Source organism: Meles meles, chromosome 6, assembly GCF_922984935.1.
Source record: "Meles meles chromosome 6, mMelMel3.1 paternal haplotype, whole genome shotgun sequence".
NCBI lineage: Eukaryota > Metazoa > Chordata > Mammalia > Carnivora > Mustelidae > Meles > Meles meles.
Genome location: NC_060071.1, coordinates 148,036,006 through 148,050,268, shown reverse-complemented (window position 1 = coordinate 148,050,268; position 14,263 = coordinate 148,036,006). Strand labels below are relative to the sequence as shown.

Here is a 14,263-nt window from a genome sequence, read left to right as displayed (position 1 = left end):
ACAGCTTTGAGAAGGGAAGTGAGTATCAAGAGAATAGGACATTTAAAAACAACAGACAAACCCTTAATGGATATTGCTCACATTGAAGAAATGTACAAATTTCTGGATGTTCCTTCCCTCAAGACCAGAGGAAAGACAGATGTTGCTCATAAAAAACAGGGCCTAGGAGTGCCTGGGTGGCTCAGTGGGTTAAGCATCTAGCTTCAGCTTGGGTCATGATCCCAGGGTCCTGGGACAGAGCCCCATAACAGGCTCCCTGCTTGGCAGGAGTCTGCTTCTCTCTCTCTCTCTGCTGCACCTCCTACTTGTGTTCTATGTCAAATAAATAAAACCTATTAAAACAAACAAACAAACAAACAAACAGGGCCTCAATGTTGATTCAGTTCACAAAAGAGCTATAACTGATCAATACTTGCATAAAAAAGTAATTCTCTGCCTCTCAAATCAGCAGTAATTTCAACAAATGACAGTCACCCCCACGGTAAAGGCATGCTGTGACCCTGCCAACAAATCTGTTGTTGTCTGGATCCTTTCAGAATTAAAATTATCTGGCAAAGTGGATCAAGATTCTTTAAGTAATTTTACTCCCGGGAATCTATTCTAGAAATGTTTCTATTCTAGAAACGTAGTAGTAGAATGTGTGTCACATTTTAATATTTTAAAAATTTGTGCTAAAATACACTGTATAAAATTCACCGTCTTAACCACTTTTAAGCATATAGCTCAGTGGTATTAAGTCCATTTGTAATATTGTGCAGCTGCTGCCGCACTGTCCGTCCACAGAACTCTCTTCTTCCTGTAAAACCGACACTCCGTCCGCATGAAACACTAACGCCCCCTCCCCGCTCCGGCCCCCCAGCCTCAGTCACCTCCCCCCCGACCCCCGTTCTACTTCTATCTCTGTAGATCTGATCACTCCAGGGACCCCATCCAAGGGGAATCAGGCAGTGTTTGTCCTGGGACGGGCTTACTTCCCTCGGTGTAACGTCCTCGAGGTCTGTCCCTGTCCTAGCAGGGGTCAGCATCTCCTTCCTTCGTAAGGCTGAACAGACCACGTGCTGCCCATTCATCCACAGATGGCCGTTCAGGCTGCCTTTGCCTCCGGGCTCCTGTGAATAACAGGGGTGTGCCGGTGTCTATTTTCAGCCCCTCCTTCCAACTCCTTGGGGTGTACCCCCAGAAGCGGAATCGCGGGGACATATGGCATTTCTATGTTTAACTCTCGGAGGAGCTGCTGTGCTTTTCCCCACAGCAGCAGCAGCATTTTCACTCCCACCAACAGTGCACAGGGCTCCAATTTCTCCACATCCTTACCAACACTGGTTGTTTTCTGTTGTTTTTTTTCTTTTCTTCCTTTGATAGTAGCCACACTAATGGATGTGAAGTAGTGTCTCACTGTGATTTTGTTTAGCATTTTCCTAAGAGTTAGTGATGTTGATCATGTTTTCCTGTGCTTACTGGCCATGTTTATGTCTTCTCTGGAGAAGTGTCTCTTTGAGTCATTTGCTCATTTCTGAATCTGGTTTTCTTGTCATTGAGTTGTAAGAGTTCTTTACAGATTCTGGATATTAATTCCTTCTCAGATAAACGACTCCTATTCCCCCCATTCTCTGGATTGCCTTTTTACCTTGTTGATTGTGTTTTTTGGTGACAGGAACTTCAAGTTTTCACGTCAACCAAGTTAACTATTTTTGTTGCCTGTGGTTTTGGTGCTGTCATTTTGAAGAAATCAGTAGCAAATTCAGTGCCATGAAGCTTTTCCTCTGATGGCTTGTAATCTCAGCTTTTATATTTAAGTCATTGATCTACACTGAATAACTTTTTTTAGAAAAAGATTTTATGTATTTGAGAGATTACGAGTGGGGGGAAGGGCAGAGGCAGAGGGAGAGAGAATGTCAAGCAGACTGTGCTGAGCACAGACCCCGATGCGGGGCTCGATCACATGACTGCGAGAGCATGACCTGAGCCGAAACCAAGAGTCAGACGCTCACCCAGCTGAGCCACCCAGGTGCACCTGACTTACTCTCTGTGTACGGCGTGAGGCAGGGGTCCAACTTCATTCTTCTGCATGTGGGCATCCGGTTCTACCCGGCCCATTTGTTCAAAAGACCATCCTTCCCCCATGGAGCGGGCGGCATCCTTGCTAAAAACCACGTCATGGGTTTATTTCCGGGCTCTCTGGTCTACTCTGTACTGGTGTATATGCCTGTCTTTATGTTGGTCTCACGCAGTTTTGATTACTGTGGCTTTGAAGGAAGTTTTAGTATCAGGAAATATAAGACCTCCAAGTGTGGTGTTCTTTTCCAAAACTGCTTTGGTCATCTGGGGTCCCTGGAGATTCCATGTGAATTTTAGGATGGATTTTTCCATCTCTGGGAAAAAATACTGCTAGGATTTTGATAAGGGTCACACTGAATGTGTGGATCTCTTTAGGCAGTACTGACATCCTGGCAGTTTTGTCTTCCAGTCCACGAACACAGGTGTCTGTCCAGTGATAGGCGTGGTCTTCAGTGTCTTGAAGCAGTGTTCCATATTTCAGTGTACAAGTCTTCGACCTCCTTGGTTAATTCCTAGTATTTTTTTTCCTAGAGCAGCACATTTTTATTGATGATTGTAAAATACCAGAAACCACTTCAATGTCAAAGGGATTATCCCACACCATGAAATATTACACATCCATCAAAAATCTTTATAAGCATTTAAGATGAAAATAACTGGAAAGGGCAGCGTGTAAGTTTTCAGAAATAGTATGATCATAAAAAAAAACACTTCCCAAATATCAGCTGTGGAGTGTTATGGCAATGGGTGGTTTTTCTTCCTGAAACTTCTGTATATTTTTCAGTATTGCTAAAATAAGCCTATAATACTTGGACAAAAATGACAAGTAACAGTTTTTAAAAAGACGCACAGATGAAGTGAGCAGAGAGGAAGCCTCAGTGAACGCAGCCTGCCGGGCGCAGGCAAAGAACTGAGAATGGGCTGTGATGGGAAGTTCGACCCCCAAGGTGTGCTCATTGGGATGCGGCCCCAAGGTTATGTAGGAAAAAACACGCAAACAAAAATGGCCTAAATCGGGCAAGACAAACTGAACCAAAACAGGAGAGGACGCGGACTCCCTGCCTCAAAGAATCAGTCACGGACTAGTTTGTTTTTTTTTTTTTTTTAAAGATTTTATTTATTTATTTGACAGAGAGAGATCACAAGTAGGCAGAGAGGCAAGCAGAGAGAGTGAGAGGGAAGCAGGCTCCCCGCCGAGCAGAGAGCCCGACGCGGGACTCGATCCCAGGACCCTGAGATCATGACCTGAGCCGAAGGCAGCGGCTTAACCCACTGAGCCACCCTGTCCGCCTCACTGTGAATCTGGAGCCTCACTGAAGCCACCAGGTTCCACTGGTTCCCGGAGCACCGCCTTCACCGACGGCACAAGCCCTCCGTGGTGCTCCCAGGAGAGCCTCCCACTGTAGCCAAGCCCTGTCGCCGGGCTGTGAGTTCCTGCCACCTGGAGTGACCCGGGATGGTTCTAGTCACGGGAGAAGCGGGGTGTATGTCATCTTCCAGCTCCTTGCTTGGGAGGACGCGCAATGTTCTGTGTAACCCAACTGGGCTCCAGCCCTCCTGGGGCAGCCCCGCCCCTCGCCCTTTCCACCGAGGCAGCTGCACCACCATGGGCCTGAGCCAATGCTGAGGGAGGAAAGGCACCTCGTGCGCTCATGGCGGTTTGCCTTCCAGAACAGAGGGCGGGCACACAGGCCCCTCGTGCTCCGTGTGCGCCCCCATCAAAGACGCACATGCTGATGAGCACTGGGCATCCACGTAACTAACGAATCACTGAACATGACATCAAAAACTGATGGTGGACCACACAGTGGCTAACTGAACGTCAGAAGAGAAAAAAAACCCATGTAAATGCAGGCATCTTCGTGCTGTACCAAAGTGCAGGCTTAAAAAAGGAATTACTCAGGGCGCCTGGGTGGCTCAGTGGGTTAAGCCTCTGCCTTCGGCTCAGGTCATGATCTCAGGGTCCTGGGATCGAGCCCCGCATCGGGCTCTCTGCTCAGCGGGGAGCCTGCTTCCCCCTCTTTCTCTGCCTGTCTCTCTGCCTACTTGTGATCTCTCTGTCTCTGTCAAACAAATAAAAAAATAAAATCTCAAAAAAAAAAAAAAGGAATTACTCTTTATTCCCTGGTCCCTCTGTCACTTTGATTTGGTCTTTATTTAAAAGCAAACTGCCTGTAAATACAGCTCACTGATCTGATTTCTGATTTAGCATTTCGGAATAAAACTGTACAGTTTTCGTGTTTCAATTTAGCCCAAGGTTTTATTTTTCTTCTCCCAGGCAATTTTGTTGGCAAATTAAATGTGCTCGTATCTTAGTGAAAAGTTTTGCAGTTCCTTTCTTTCAGAGAAAGTTGTGTGTGAGCCCTGTGCACTGTGGTGTTGTCACAGCAAAGCATGGCCGTTGTGCGGGCTGGCACGAATTTTTAATTTATTTTTCTCAACTGGAAACTGTAGGAGCCTGGATGATGTCCTTTTGGTAGAGTGAGAGAGCTCACCTAAAACGTCTGGCTTCACTTAGAGTTTAAAATAGACTTTTTCCCGAGGCAGATCAAAGATATCTAGCATTCAGGTTGCCAGGGAACGTCTGCTTGCCAAAAAGCAAGGACAAAAGGGACAGCGCTGGTTGCCCCGTGGATCTGGGTGAGTCCTGCTAGTGGAAAGCGTGGCCGGGCAGGCGCCCAGGGAAGGCCAGCGGGGGTAAGTGGAGGAGACCCGGCAGAACTTACCCCAAGGGCTTGCTGTCGTTCTCCCCACAGCTGGGCTGGAAAGCAGGGCAGGGGCTTCCAGCCCCTCCTGGTTCTGGGAAGGCATCGCACAAGGTGTACCTAGTCCACATGACCTACCCAGCGGCTCCGCACACCAGCTGCCGGTAACAGGCCTCCTTTTCCCCGAGGTGGAGGGAGCGGTGAGCCCGGGCTGGTTCTGCACAAGAGCGGATGCCAGGGAGGTTCTCTGGAGGCTGAAGGGAGTGTGGAAGGAGCAGGCAGAGGGCCCGAAGGGCTTTCCAGTCCTCCCATAAAGTGTGTCTCCAGCGTCCTTGGCAGATGCTGGACCGGGCACCCAGACAGACACGCAGACAGCTCTGCCCTCGGGGATGTGCCCCGCAAGAGTAAGGCGTGTGGAGCGCTCTGCACCTGCGTGTCCGTGGACGGATGAATGGGCATGCGGTGGTCTGGCCATACCCTGGAGTAGTGCTCAGCCTTAAAAAGGAAGACGTCCTGTCACCGGCTACAACACAGGTGATCCTTGAGGACACAAAGCTAAGAGAGAGAGAAGCCAGAGCCAGCAGGACACATTCTGGATAATTCCGCCTCCTGGCGGAGTCGAAATCAGAGACAGAAAGGAGAATGGCAGTTGCGGGGGAGGGGGAGGGCGAGGGGAGGCGCGTACAGCAGGGGGAGGGCGAGGGGAGGCGCGTACAGCAGGGGCAGGGTTCAGCTGCGGACAATGACCAGACGGGGGTGACGGGCGCACAGCACCGAGAATGCGCTCACTGCCGCTGAAACGGACAGATGCGTGGTTAGAATGAAAAATACTACATGATGTGTATTTTACCACAATTAGGAAAAAGGATGAAGCAGAGTGGAGAGGAAAGCCAGGTGTCTGCCCAGGGGCTGGACAGAGGCTGGGACCATCCGAGACATGGCGCGTGTGTGCGGTCTTGAGTGGGACGTGGGGTGCAGTAAGAAATCAAGGGGAGGCGTGCAGAGGGCCTGAGCCCAACATCAAATGTGAGACTACAGCTAGTTGGAGGCAAACTCCCAAGTTCTGCCCCGAGGCGGCTGGCAGAGGCCAGAGACAGACTGTCCCTTGCAGTAAAAGCCACCTCTGTGGCTGCAGGAGAGCAGACAGGATAGCGTTGCGGAAGGGCCGGGCTGGCTGACACGGCACCAGCTCTCAGTCATGTACCTGGGGGGCCCTGGCGGCGGCTCTGTTGCCCAGCTGCTGAGAACGGAGCCAAGAGGAGCCTGAGTTGGAAGAGCCAGATCCGCCAGGATCTGGGTCTGGGGCCGCCTCTGGTCACTGTCATTGTCCTGGCTGCCTCCCCCTGCTCCGGACAACCCAGGGGGTCAGGAAGTACTTGTTGTACCCCGGCACCTGCCTTGTCACGCCTGGGGCCATCTCCTCTGTTGCCCTGGACAGCCAGGACAACAGAGACCTGTCCAGAGACCCAAGCATGGGGCAGAAAACAGGACTGCTGAGAGCAGTCTCTCGGCCCGCTGGAATTAGGACAGGCGCTCTGGAAACTTCTCATACTGCACCGTTACAATTCTGCAACTAAAAGCCAAGAGGCGAAGCTCCTCTAAATTCATGCACAGTTTGTCTCCAGGCAGGAAAAGTGACCCGTGTGTATGGCCAAACTTTCAACAATATCAGAAAACGAATTGCTCTGAAAAAGGTTGAAGTATTGTATTATCACAAAACCAGGACCATGTAAATTCTCCCAACAATAACGTAGCAACTTCTTTCACAAAACCCCAAGTGCTTAGCAACTCCAACTTGCTGTCCCAAGGTCTCTGGTTCACTGCTGTTTGTCTCCATTGCTCCTTCATGACCTGACTTCTCCCAGGCTCTCCTTTCCCACAAGAACCGCAGACAAGCCGCAGGCTGCACGTCACCCAGAACATCTCCCTTCATTTGGCATCGAATGCTTCTACCTTCCGACCAAACATGGTGCGCACAGGGTCTCATTTAAGGAATTCTTTTTGAGTGAAAAGGGCCCAAAGACTACACTCAGCCTCCCCACTAACTGGATGAAAATAGGAAATGCTACTTTTTGCACTTACTAGATGACTCAGATTTTGAATAAGCCCAGTGTGGCAAAGGTGCGATGGGACAGCATCTCACCCGGTCGGGGGGAGCCCGTCCGGTCCCACCTCCCGGGACAGCGCCCGGGCAGTCTCTACAAAGGGATCTTGAAAACACACAGGCTTTGGCCCAGTGCTTCCCTCCTCTGAGTCCAGCTTAAGGAACCGTTCAAAGACACGAACAAAGGCAAAATATTTACATTACAGCATGATATCTCGTGGCTGAAAACCGAGGACCATCACAGAACGGAGGGACACGGTTGTTTGAAAAACCCTGCTTCTGTTTCCACTCAAGTCAGGAACAACACACACACGCCCGCTTGTACCACTGCCTACGACAACTTACTGGAATTTTCACTCAGTTCAGGGGGAAGACACCAGCAGGATTCTCAGAACGATATCACCAGACACCTGGGACATCCGAAAGAACCAAATGAAAACTACCGTCAGCAGCAAGATAACTCAGTGGGAAAGCAGGATGCGAAAGCGAGACACAGCAATCAGCCGCCTTCGTATAAATGATCAGCTACTCAGAAGACACAAGAACAACCATAGCAAGAGTATCCCGGCATAAAACTTAGTAAGAATTGTGCAAAAGCCACATGATGGATACTTTAAGAACACCCCGAAGGAAACGAAAGTGGCTGGCACAGCCCACTCTTAGGCCAGAGGACGCAAACAATTCTAAAGATGCCAACCCCCGCCCCCCAGACATTTAACACGTCACGGATCCTGATAAAAACACGACGACTTTTTCTGCAATGAAAGGAGCCACTTCAAAGTTCCTACTATTTGTGATGGTATCAGTATTATTGCTGTGAATTATTTTAATAGGATATAGCAATAATTCTGTCAATGATCTTCAAAACCAAGATTTTCAGTGTAAAAGAGAAAAAACTGAAGACTCAAGAAAACATGTAAAAACACCGTGATGTTAAGGCTGAACTGAAAACGTCAATATGAACGTAGCATGCATACGTATATAGACTCGTATCCCACCTCCCTCCGTCGACAACACCTCAAAGCATCGTCGGTCCCATAGCAACAAGCACCCCTACTCCCCTCCCCAGATTTTGGTCTCTAAAGTCAGTCCTCACTGTAAGGAATCGGGGCTCTTTGAAAGTGGCCAATTCTAAGTCTGGGGCAAAGAAGGTACCAAGTGAGACTGGGGAACATCTTACTGTGTCGGAAATCAAGGAGTCAAAAATAAATGCGTCCCTGTCAAAAAATACACACGTGTCAACCCCAAAGAACACCCAGTGGTTAAAATTTTGTATCCCTACATCACAAGAATAATAATTTTAGCAGGCTGAAGCACGCTGAAATCAAATAAAAATACCCAAGTCCATACTGTATTCAAAAAAGAAAAGAAAAGAAAAGAAAATCAGAAAAGGCTTTAGTTTCCACCGTCTGAGGGAAAGTGTAAGCAAAAGGCAGAGCGTCAAGCAGCCTATCCTGACGTTCAGGAGGAGCTGCATGTCAAGCCAAGTGTCTCCCGCGGTGAGAAACAGCGCTGCTGTCAGAAGAACGCCAGCTTAACCGATGACTCTCTAGCGAGGCTGCTGAGTCAAGTGAGGGCTGCCCCGTGGGTACACGGTGCTGGCGTGGCGCTGGTGGGGACAGGCCAGCAGGAGGCCACAGCCTACCCTGCAGATCACTACCCGTGCTTTCAGCCAGCCCAGCTGCAGAGGGAAGGGTCAGGATCTGACGGAGAGATCAGTCCACCACCATCACCCTAACAGTCCCTCCGCTGGATGAATATCCCGCACTAACGTCTCCTGGGTTCTACAGCGCCATGTCTGACGTACTCCACCCAGAGAAGGTTTCTATTTCCCGGAACTACAGGGAATAAGCAGGACATTTTTTAAAAAAAAGGATTTTATTTATTTATTTGACAGACAGAGGTCGCAAGTAGGCAGAGAGGGAGGCGGGGGGGGGGGGGAGGCTCCCCACCGAGCAGAGAGCCCAATGTGGGGCTCGATCCCAGAACCCGGGGATCATGACCTGAGCTGAAGGCAGAGGCTTTAACCCACTGAGCCACCCAGGCGCCCCTAAGCAGGACATTTTATGGGACAACTGGCTTGACTAATTTAATAAGTTGTAAGAAACTTGTGCTGTGATTTACAACACGCCCAGAATGCCAATGGCATCTGGCAGAAACAGCAAAAATAAATCCCTGCAGAAGAAGATTCTTTCTTTCTTTCTTTTTAAAGATTTTATTTATTTATTTGAGAGACAGAGAGAGTGAGAGAGAGAGCATGAGACAGGAGAGGGTCAGAGGGAGAAGCAGATTCCCCACTGAGCGGGGAGCCCGATGTGGGACCCGGTTCCGGGACTCCGGGATCACGATCTGAGCTCAGGGCGGTTGCTTAACCAACCGAGCCAGCCAGGTGCCCGAAGATACTTTCGTTTTAGGTTTGGACTTATTTTAGATAGTTGACTACAATGACCAGCATACAGTAGAAAACAGGTACTCGAGGAAGGAAGACTTCATGAACAAAGTCTGGCAAGGATGATAACATCATTTGACGTAGACAGCAAAGCAGCGGTGTTTACGCCACCCACAGAGACGGAAGAACAGAAAAATAGGAGAAAGTCATACTACAGGTGAAAAATGTAACTTCTGTAAATGAAAAAGGATGTCTGAGATGAAAAGCTTAACACGGGGAGTTCGGCCCATACAAGACAGACCTGCAGATTCCCAGCAAGGTGACAGGTCAAGCGTGGTGCTCAGAGACTGTGAGAGCAACTCGGCAAGCTCATTTTACGTCTATTGGCTATAACAACACAAAACACTGCATTTTATATTTCATTGGCATAGTTATTTATTTTCACTGTATATTATGAAGGTATTCCTCCCATGAAGGGTTGAAAATTAAGAGAAAGAAAACCGGTCCTTCATCAGCCATAATATAAGACCCTCTCATCGAAAATATAGCTCGGGAAGTCACAAAAAGCTGGAGAAACACAGGGGAGGAATAAAAAGACAGTAAATGAAAAAGTCCAATCCATGTTTGTTTAAAGTGAAAGGAAAAACGAGACGAATGCAGAAGGTACAAGGGCTGGGAGCCTTCCAGCCCCGAGGAATAGAATTATCTGTGGGTGCACGACGAGTCCTGAAAAAGACGGACAATAAACAAAGCTGCGTCTGGACACCCAGCAGGGGAGCAACGAAAGGGCAACGTTACAGACAAGAATCAAAACAGCGGTCAGAGTCTCAGCCTCTTCAAACACTGACTTTGGTTTCTCGATGCTGAGGGAAGGCGAAGGCGATGAAACGGTCAGCTTCATTGTTCTGAAGGAAAATAACGATCCAGGCCTCAGTGAACCTCTCTCAGGAATGAGGGCAGAACAGATACACTTTCTAGAGAAATAAATGGAGAACGTGCCACCGCTAGACCCTCACTGAAGGCGATTCGACGTGACGTCGTCGTCAAACAGAGGGAAAGTGGTCCCCGGGGGAGAGCCGGAGACGCAGGCGGGAATGACGAATGAACGGGTAGGCAGGGGTGAGGCCCCATCAGAGACAGACCGTGACCGGGAGGCTATGGTGCAGGAGCGTCAGGGGCTGGAGGGAAGACTCAGCGGAGGGTCTCAGAGACGGCAGTACTAGCCTGTTCCGCGGTGGTGGTGGTTGTTTTTACACGACCGGACTTCAACTTTACGGCTTACAGAAACGCTAGATGCGAAGTGCAGAGTTTCCTGATCACCGGCCACCTGTTGCCCGTCATCAACTTTCTGCATTTGTTACAACTCACCAGCCAATACCGACGCATCATTATAAACTAATGTTTTTCCGCAGTGTCCGAGAGGGTCTGTTCGTGTGTACTCTACAGGTTTTGACAAATGCAAAATTCCACGTATCCCCCAACCTGGTAGCATTCAGAATGCGTCCACTGTCTTGAAAATCTCCTGTGCTCCGTCTACTCACCCCTCCCCAAGGTGAGTTAGTACATGTCTTATCGACGACACTCAATCAAACATAGGCCGATTCCTGCTCTTTAAGCTGCAGGGACAGTGGGATTCCCTGCAGGTGAGCGGCAGGGATTGCATCTGCGAATCCATCAATTGGTCCCTCCCCCTGCGTTCCCTTCACCCCTCCCCCTGCCTGGCTCGTCTACACTGAAGCCGTTACCTGCCGCTCAGCGCACTGGAATACATCTGCATAGACGCACCTCCTGCTCTGGGTTCATACATCTTGCAAAAGACCCATTGTTAGTAACTGGACGTATGCAAAATGTCTGGGGCTTCATTTATTAGGCTAGTCTTAATATCTTAGTCAATATAAAGGTGTTCAGAGGTTCGTGTTTGACTTTGGGGTCCTTACCCTATGTTCCTCGGTCTTACGTACTTCAACCTCCACATCTCCTGGGGAAGTACTTACAGGGACTGAACGCCCTCGGAAGGAAACAGGCAACGGTTCCAGTTCGGGGGAAAGTCAAAGCAAAGGGCACCCTTTCCTGACTGATCTCAAATAGAAAACCCTTGGGCAATGTAAGCCCCAAATGAGTCAGAAAGAGTAAGTCCACAAGACTATGGTTACAGTTCTCACTTCTCCAACCCCAGGAAAGCAGAGACACTGCCACAGTTTCAGAACATGTCCCCTTGCAGTGGCTCCTTTCTGACTCGCAGGTGACAAGTGCCAAGGGCAGAATTATTTGAAGGGGACACCAGCCAGCCTGGTGACGGTTCACAGGGACAGATTTAAAGCCTCCCCTCTGCCTTTTCCAGTGTGTTACACATAGAACACAGTCGCCATTACATTTTTATCTCCCATGGCTCTGGAATCTGGAATATCAGTTGGGTCAATCAGGGAGTGGCATTTTCATTGGAAAAACAAAACAGAACAACACAAACCTCAATAAAGTGACCGGAACAGAAACTAAATACAGCCAAGGCAGGAGAAGCTGGCGAGCTACCCAGATATGATATGACTCCGTCTCCCTACATGGGCACGCTTTAACTTTTAAAAGACAAATAATAGAGATTACCTTTTAAAGACTGTAGTTTCTGAAGTTCTCTGTTATTGCTGGCGTTAAACCGGGAGGAATTTTGCCGCTTGTCTTTCTTCACTATGGGCTGAGGCACTGGTACTTTAATTTTACTAGACACTGTTGATGGGGTGGCCACAAGGCTGTTTTTCCTGCTGGAAATCTGTTTCCGAAATAAAAACAGAAACACATGCATACCTCAAACCGTTGTCTTTTATAGCACAGTTAGAATCTGGAATATATATGTGAGTCTCGCTCAGGGACGGTCCCCTCCACTCCGCCGTAAACACCAGCCCTTAGAGTGGCCGGAGTCTGAGCGACCTCCCACTGCTAGTAATGCTGGATGTCCAGGAATTCACAGACACACCTCATTTCTCACATCTTCCTTCAGACTTTTTACTCTAAACATTTCCCATACAGGCTGACATATATAGAGGCTGATGACTGTGACCCTCCAAAGACGTTCACGTCCGAATCCCTGGAACCTGAGAATACGCTTCCTTACTTGGCCAAAGGGACTCTGGAACGGTGACGAGGTAGGGATCCCGGACTGCCAGTGTGGGCCCCGCGTCATCACACAGGTCTCGACAAGACAAGACAAGGCAACACAAGCAGATGACAAAGCAGAGGTGAGAGCCCCAGAGAGACTGCTAGAAGCCAGGGCACTGGTTTGGAAGGCAGAGGAAGGGGTCACGAGCCAAGACACGCAAGAGGCCCCTGGAAGCTGGAAGAGGACCAGAAATGGATTCTCCTCCAGGGCTTCAAGGAAGAACTAGCCACGCTGCCATCCCGATTTCGGCCCCATTTCAGACGTCTGACCCCTGGGACTGTGAGATCATCAGTTTGTGGTCCTTTGCACAGCAGCCTGGGGATCTCACGGAGACACGTGTCTGAGGACACATGTCTGGCTCAGGAGGGGAGGGGAGCCTGCAAACACTCAAGCAGAGGTGGCGGGGAGCAGGGGGCACGTGCAGCAGACACCGGCACAGGCCCACGGGGCGAGGGCATCCAGGGAGCTCAGATGGGCCTGGCCCCTAGCGAGAGCCAACTGAGCGCTGACCGTCAAGATTCTCTGTGCAAACCGCTCATCCCTCCCCCACTTCCAGCCCCAAAGAACGGAGTCTGTACGTGTACATGTGCGCCTCTGAGAAGCCTACCAAGCTCATCCTGGAGACACCAACCCCCAAGCCCCTTCCAGTCACACTGGGCGAGGAGAGCAGACACGCCAGCTTAAGCCCCCGGCTATGTGCTCTCCTCCGGGAGTGGAATTTTTACTAAGAAGTCAGAGCAGCTTTATTTTTAACTAAGGTGCTTAGGCCGACTTGGGAAGAGTTTTCCAAGAAGCCAGATGCCCGCATGCAGACAGGACTCTGAATCGGGAGCGAGGGCCTGGGCTCCCTTCCCTCCCATGGTCGGCAGCCTCCTCCTTGAAAGGGCTTTCCCGGATGTGGCCCTTGACACCTCTCTTTCCACCCGATCGAGAAAGCTGGGTCTTCTTCCTTAAAAACGCCATCCAACCTCTTCTCCTCCCAGAATTCCCTAGAACCCCTAGTTTTCACTCCCCAGTCACAGACAGTGCCTCCTAGGCCAAGTCCCCTTTTTAAATGTTGTTACAAGGACACGTCTACTGAAGTTGGCATCTCCCTTCTACTTCCTACGACGCCAAACCCCGTGCACCACACATGCTGACCCCGAGGACAACGGGGCACGTGCGGCTCCCTCCCAGACAGGAGTGGACCCCCAGCTCCTGCAGCAAAGCCCGGAACACCGGCACCGGGCAACTGGCTAACTCATGAAACAGTTAACTCCACGCGTATCCACAGCCCGTGTAGGACACACGCTGAGACGAGCCTTCGAACGTCTGACAGAGCAGAAAGTCATCCCCAAGACCTGCTGACTTGGGGCCCCTGGCCCCTCTGTGTGGGCCCTGCTGGCCTCCTTCCTACAGAGGCCCATGCTCGGGTCACCAGCCCCTGCTCTGGCCGGCCCTGTGCTTTGGCCCCGCTTCCCCCCTGCCCAACATGAGCGTGGCTTCCTGAGGCCTCTGCGTGGCACACTCCGCTCTGTGGGCCGTTGCCTGCCCGGATGGGCTTGGCTACGAGGTGGCCATCTTGTCCTTGCCCCGAAGGGAAGACAGCTCCAGGAGGGCTTGGACGTCCTGCTGGCATGTCCTGTGAGAGCAGGGGACTGCCCTGCACTGGGCGGGTCAGGGAGGCCCCTCTGAGGGCACACGTGTGTGTTGGGGGACCGGCATTCGGGCAGGGCCACGGAGAGCGGGGTCTCGGCGTGCCCACCCCCGCCACAGACAGGCAGGCTCCAGGGGAGCCTGGGGGCCACAGGTGCTGGCAGAGCCCACCAGCCGGGTCAGAGTCTGACCTTGACCTGGCTGGTACCTGGAAGCTGTGC

The 14,263-nt window shown here is 50.5% G+C and overlaps 1 protein-coding gene across 4 annotated transcripts in view; it reads right to left on the bottom strand.

Annotated features, from left to right (window-relative positions):
* Window positions 1-14,263, bottom strand: part of PPP2R5C (protein phosphatase 2 regulatory subunit B'gamma) — a 122,419-nt gene that overhangs the window by 96,475 nt on the left and 11,681 nt on the right. For all 4 annotated transcript variants that reach the window (XM_046009354.1, XM_046009357.1, XM_046009355.1 and 1 more), the window contains exon 3: window positions 11,858-12,020. In XM_046009354.1, coding sequence (XP_045865310.1) covers window positions 11,858-12,020 — 163 coding nt within the window. The remainder of the gene's footprint in view (window positions 1-11,857; window positions 12,021-14,263) is intronic.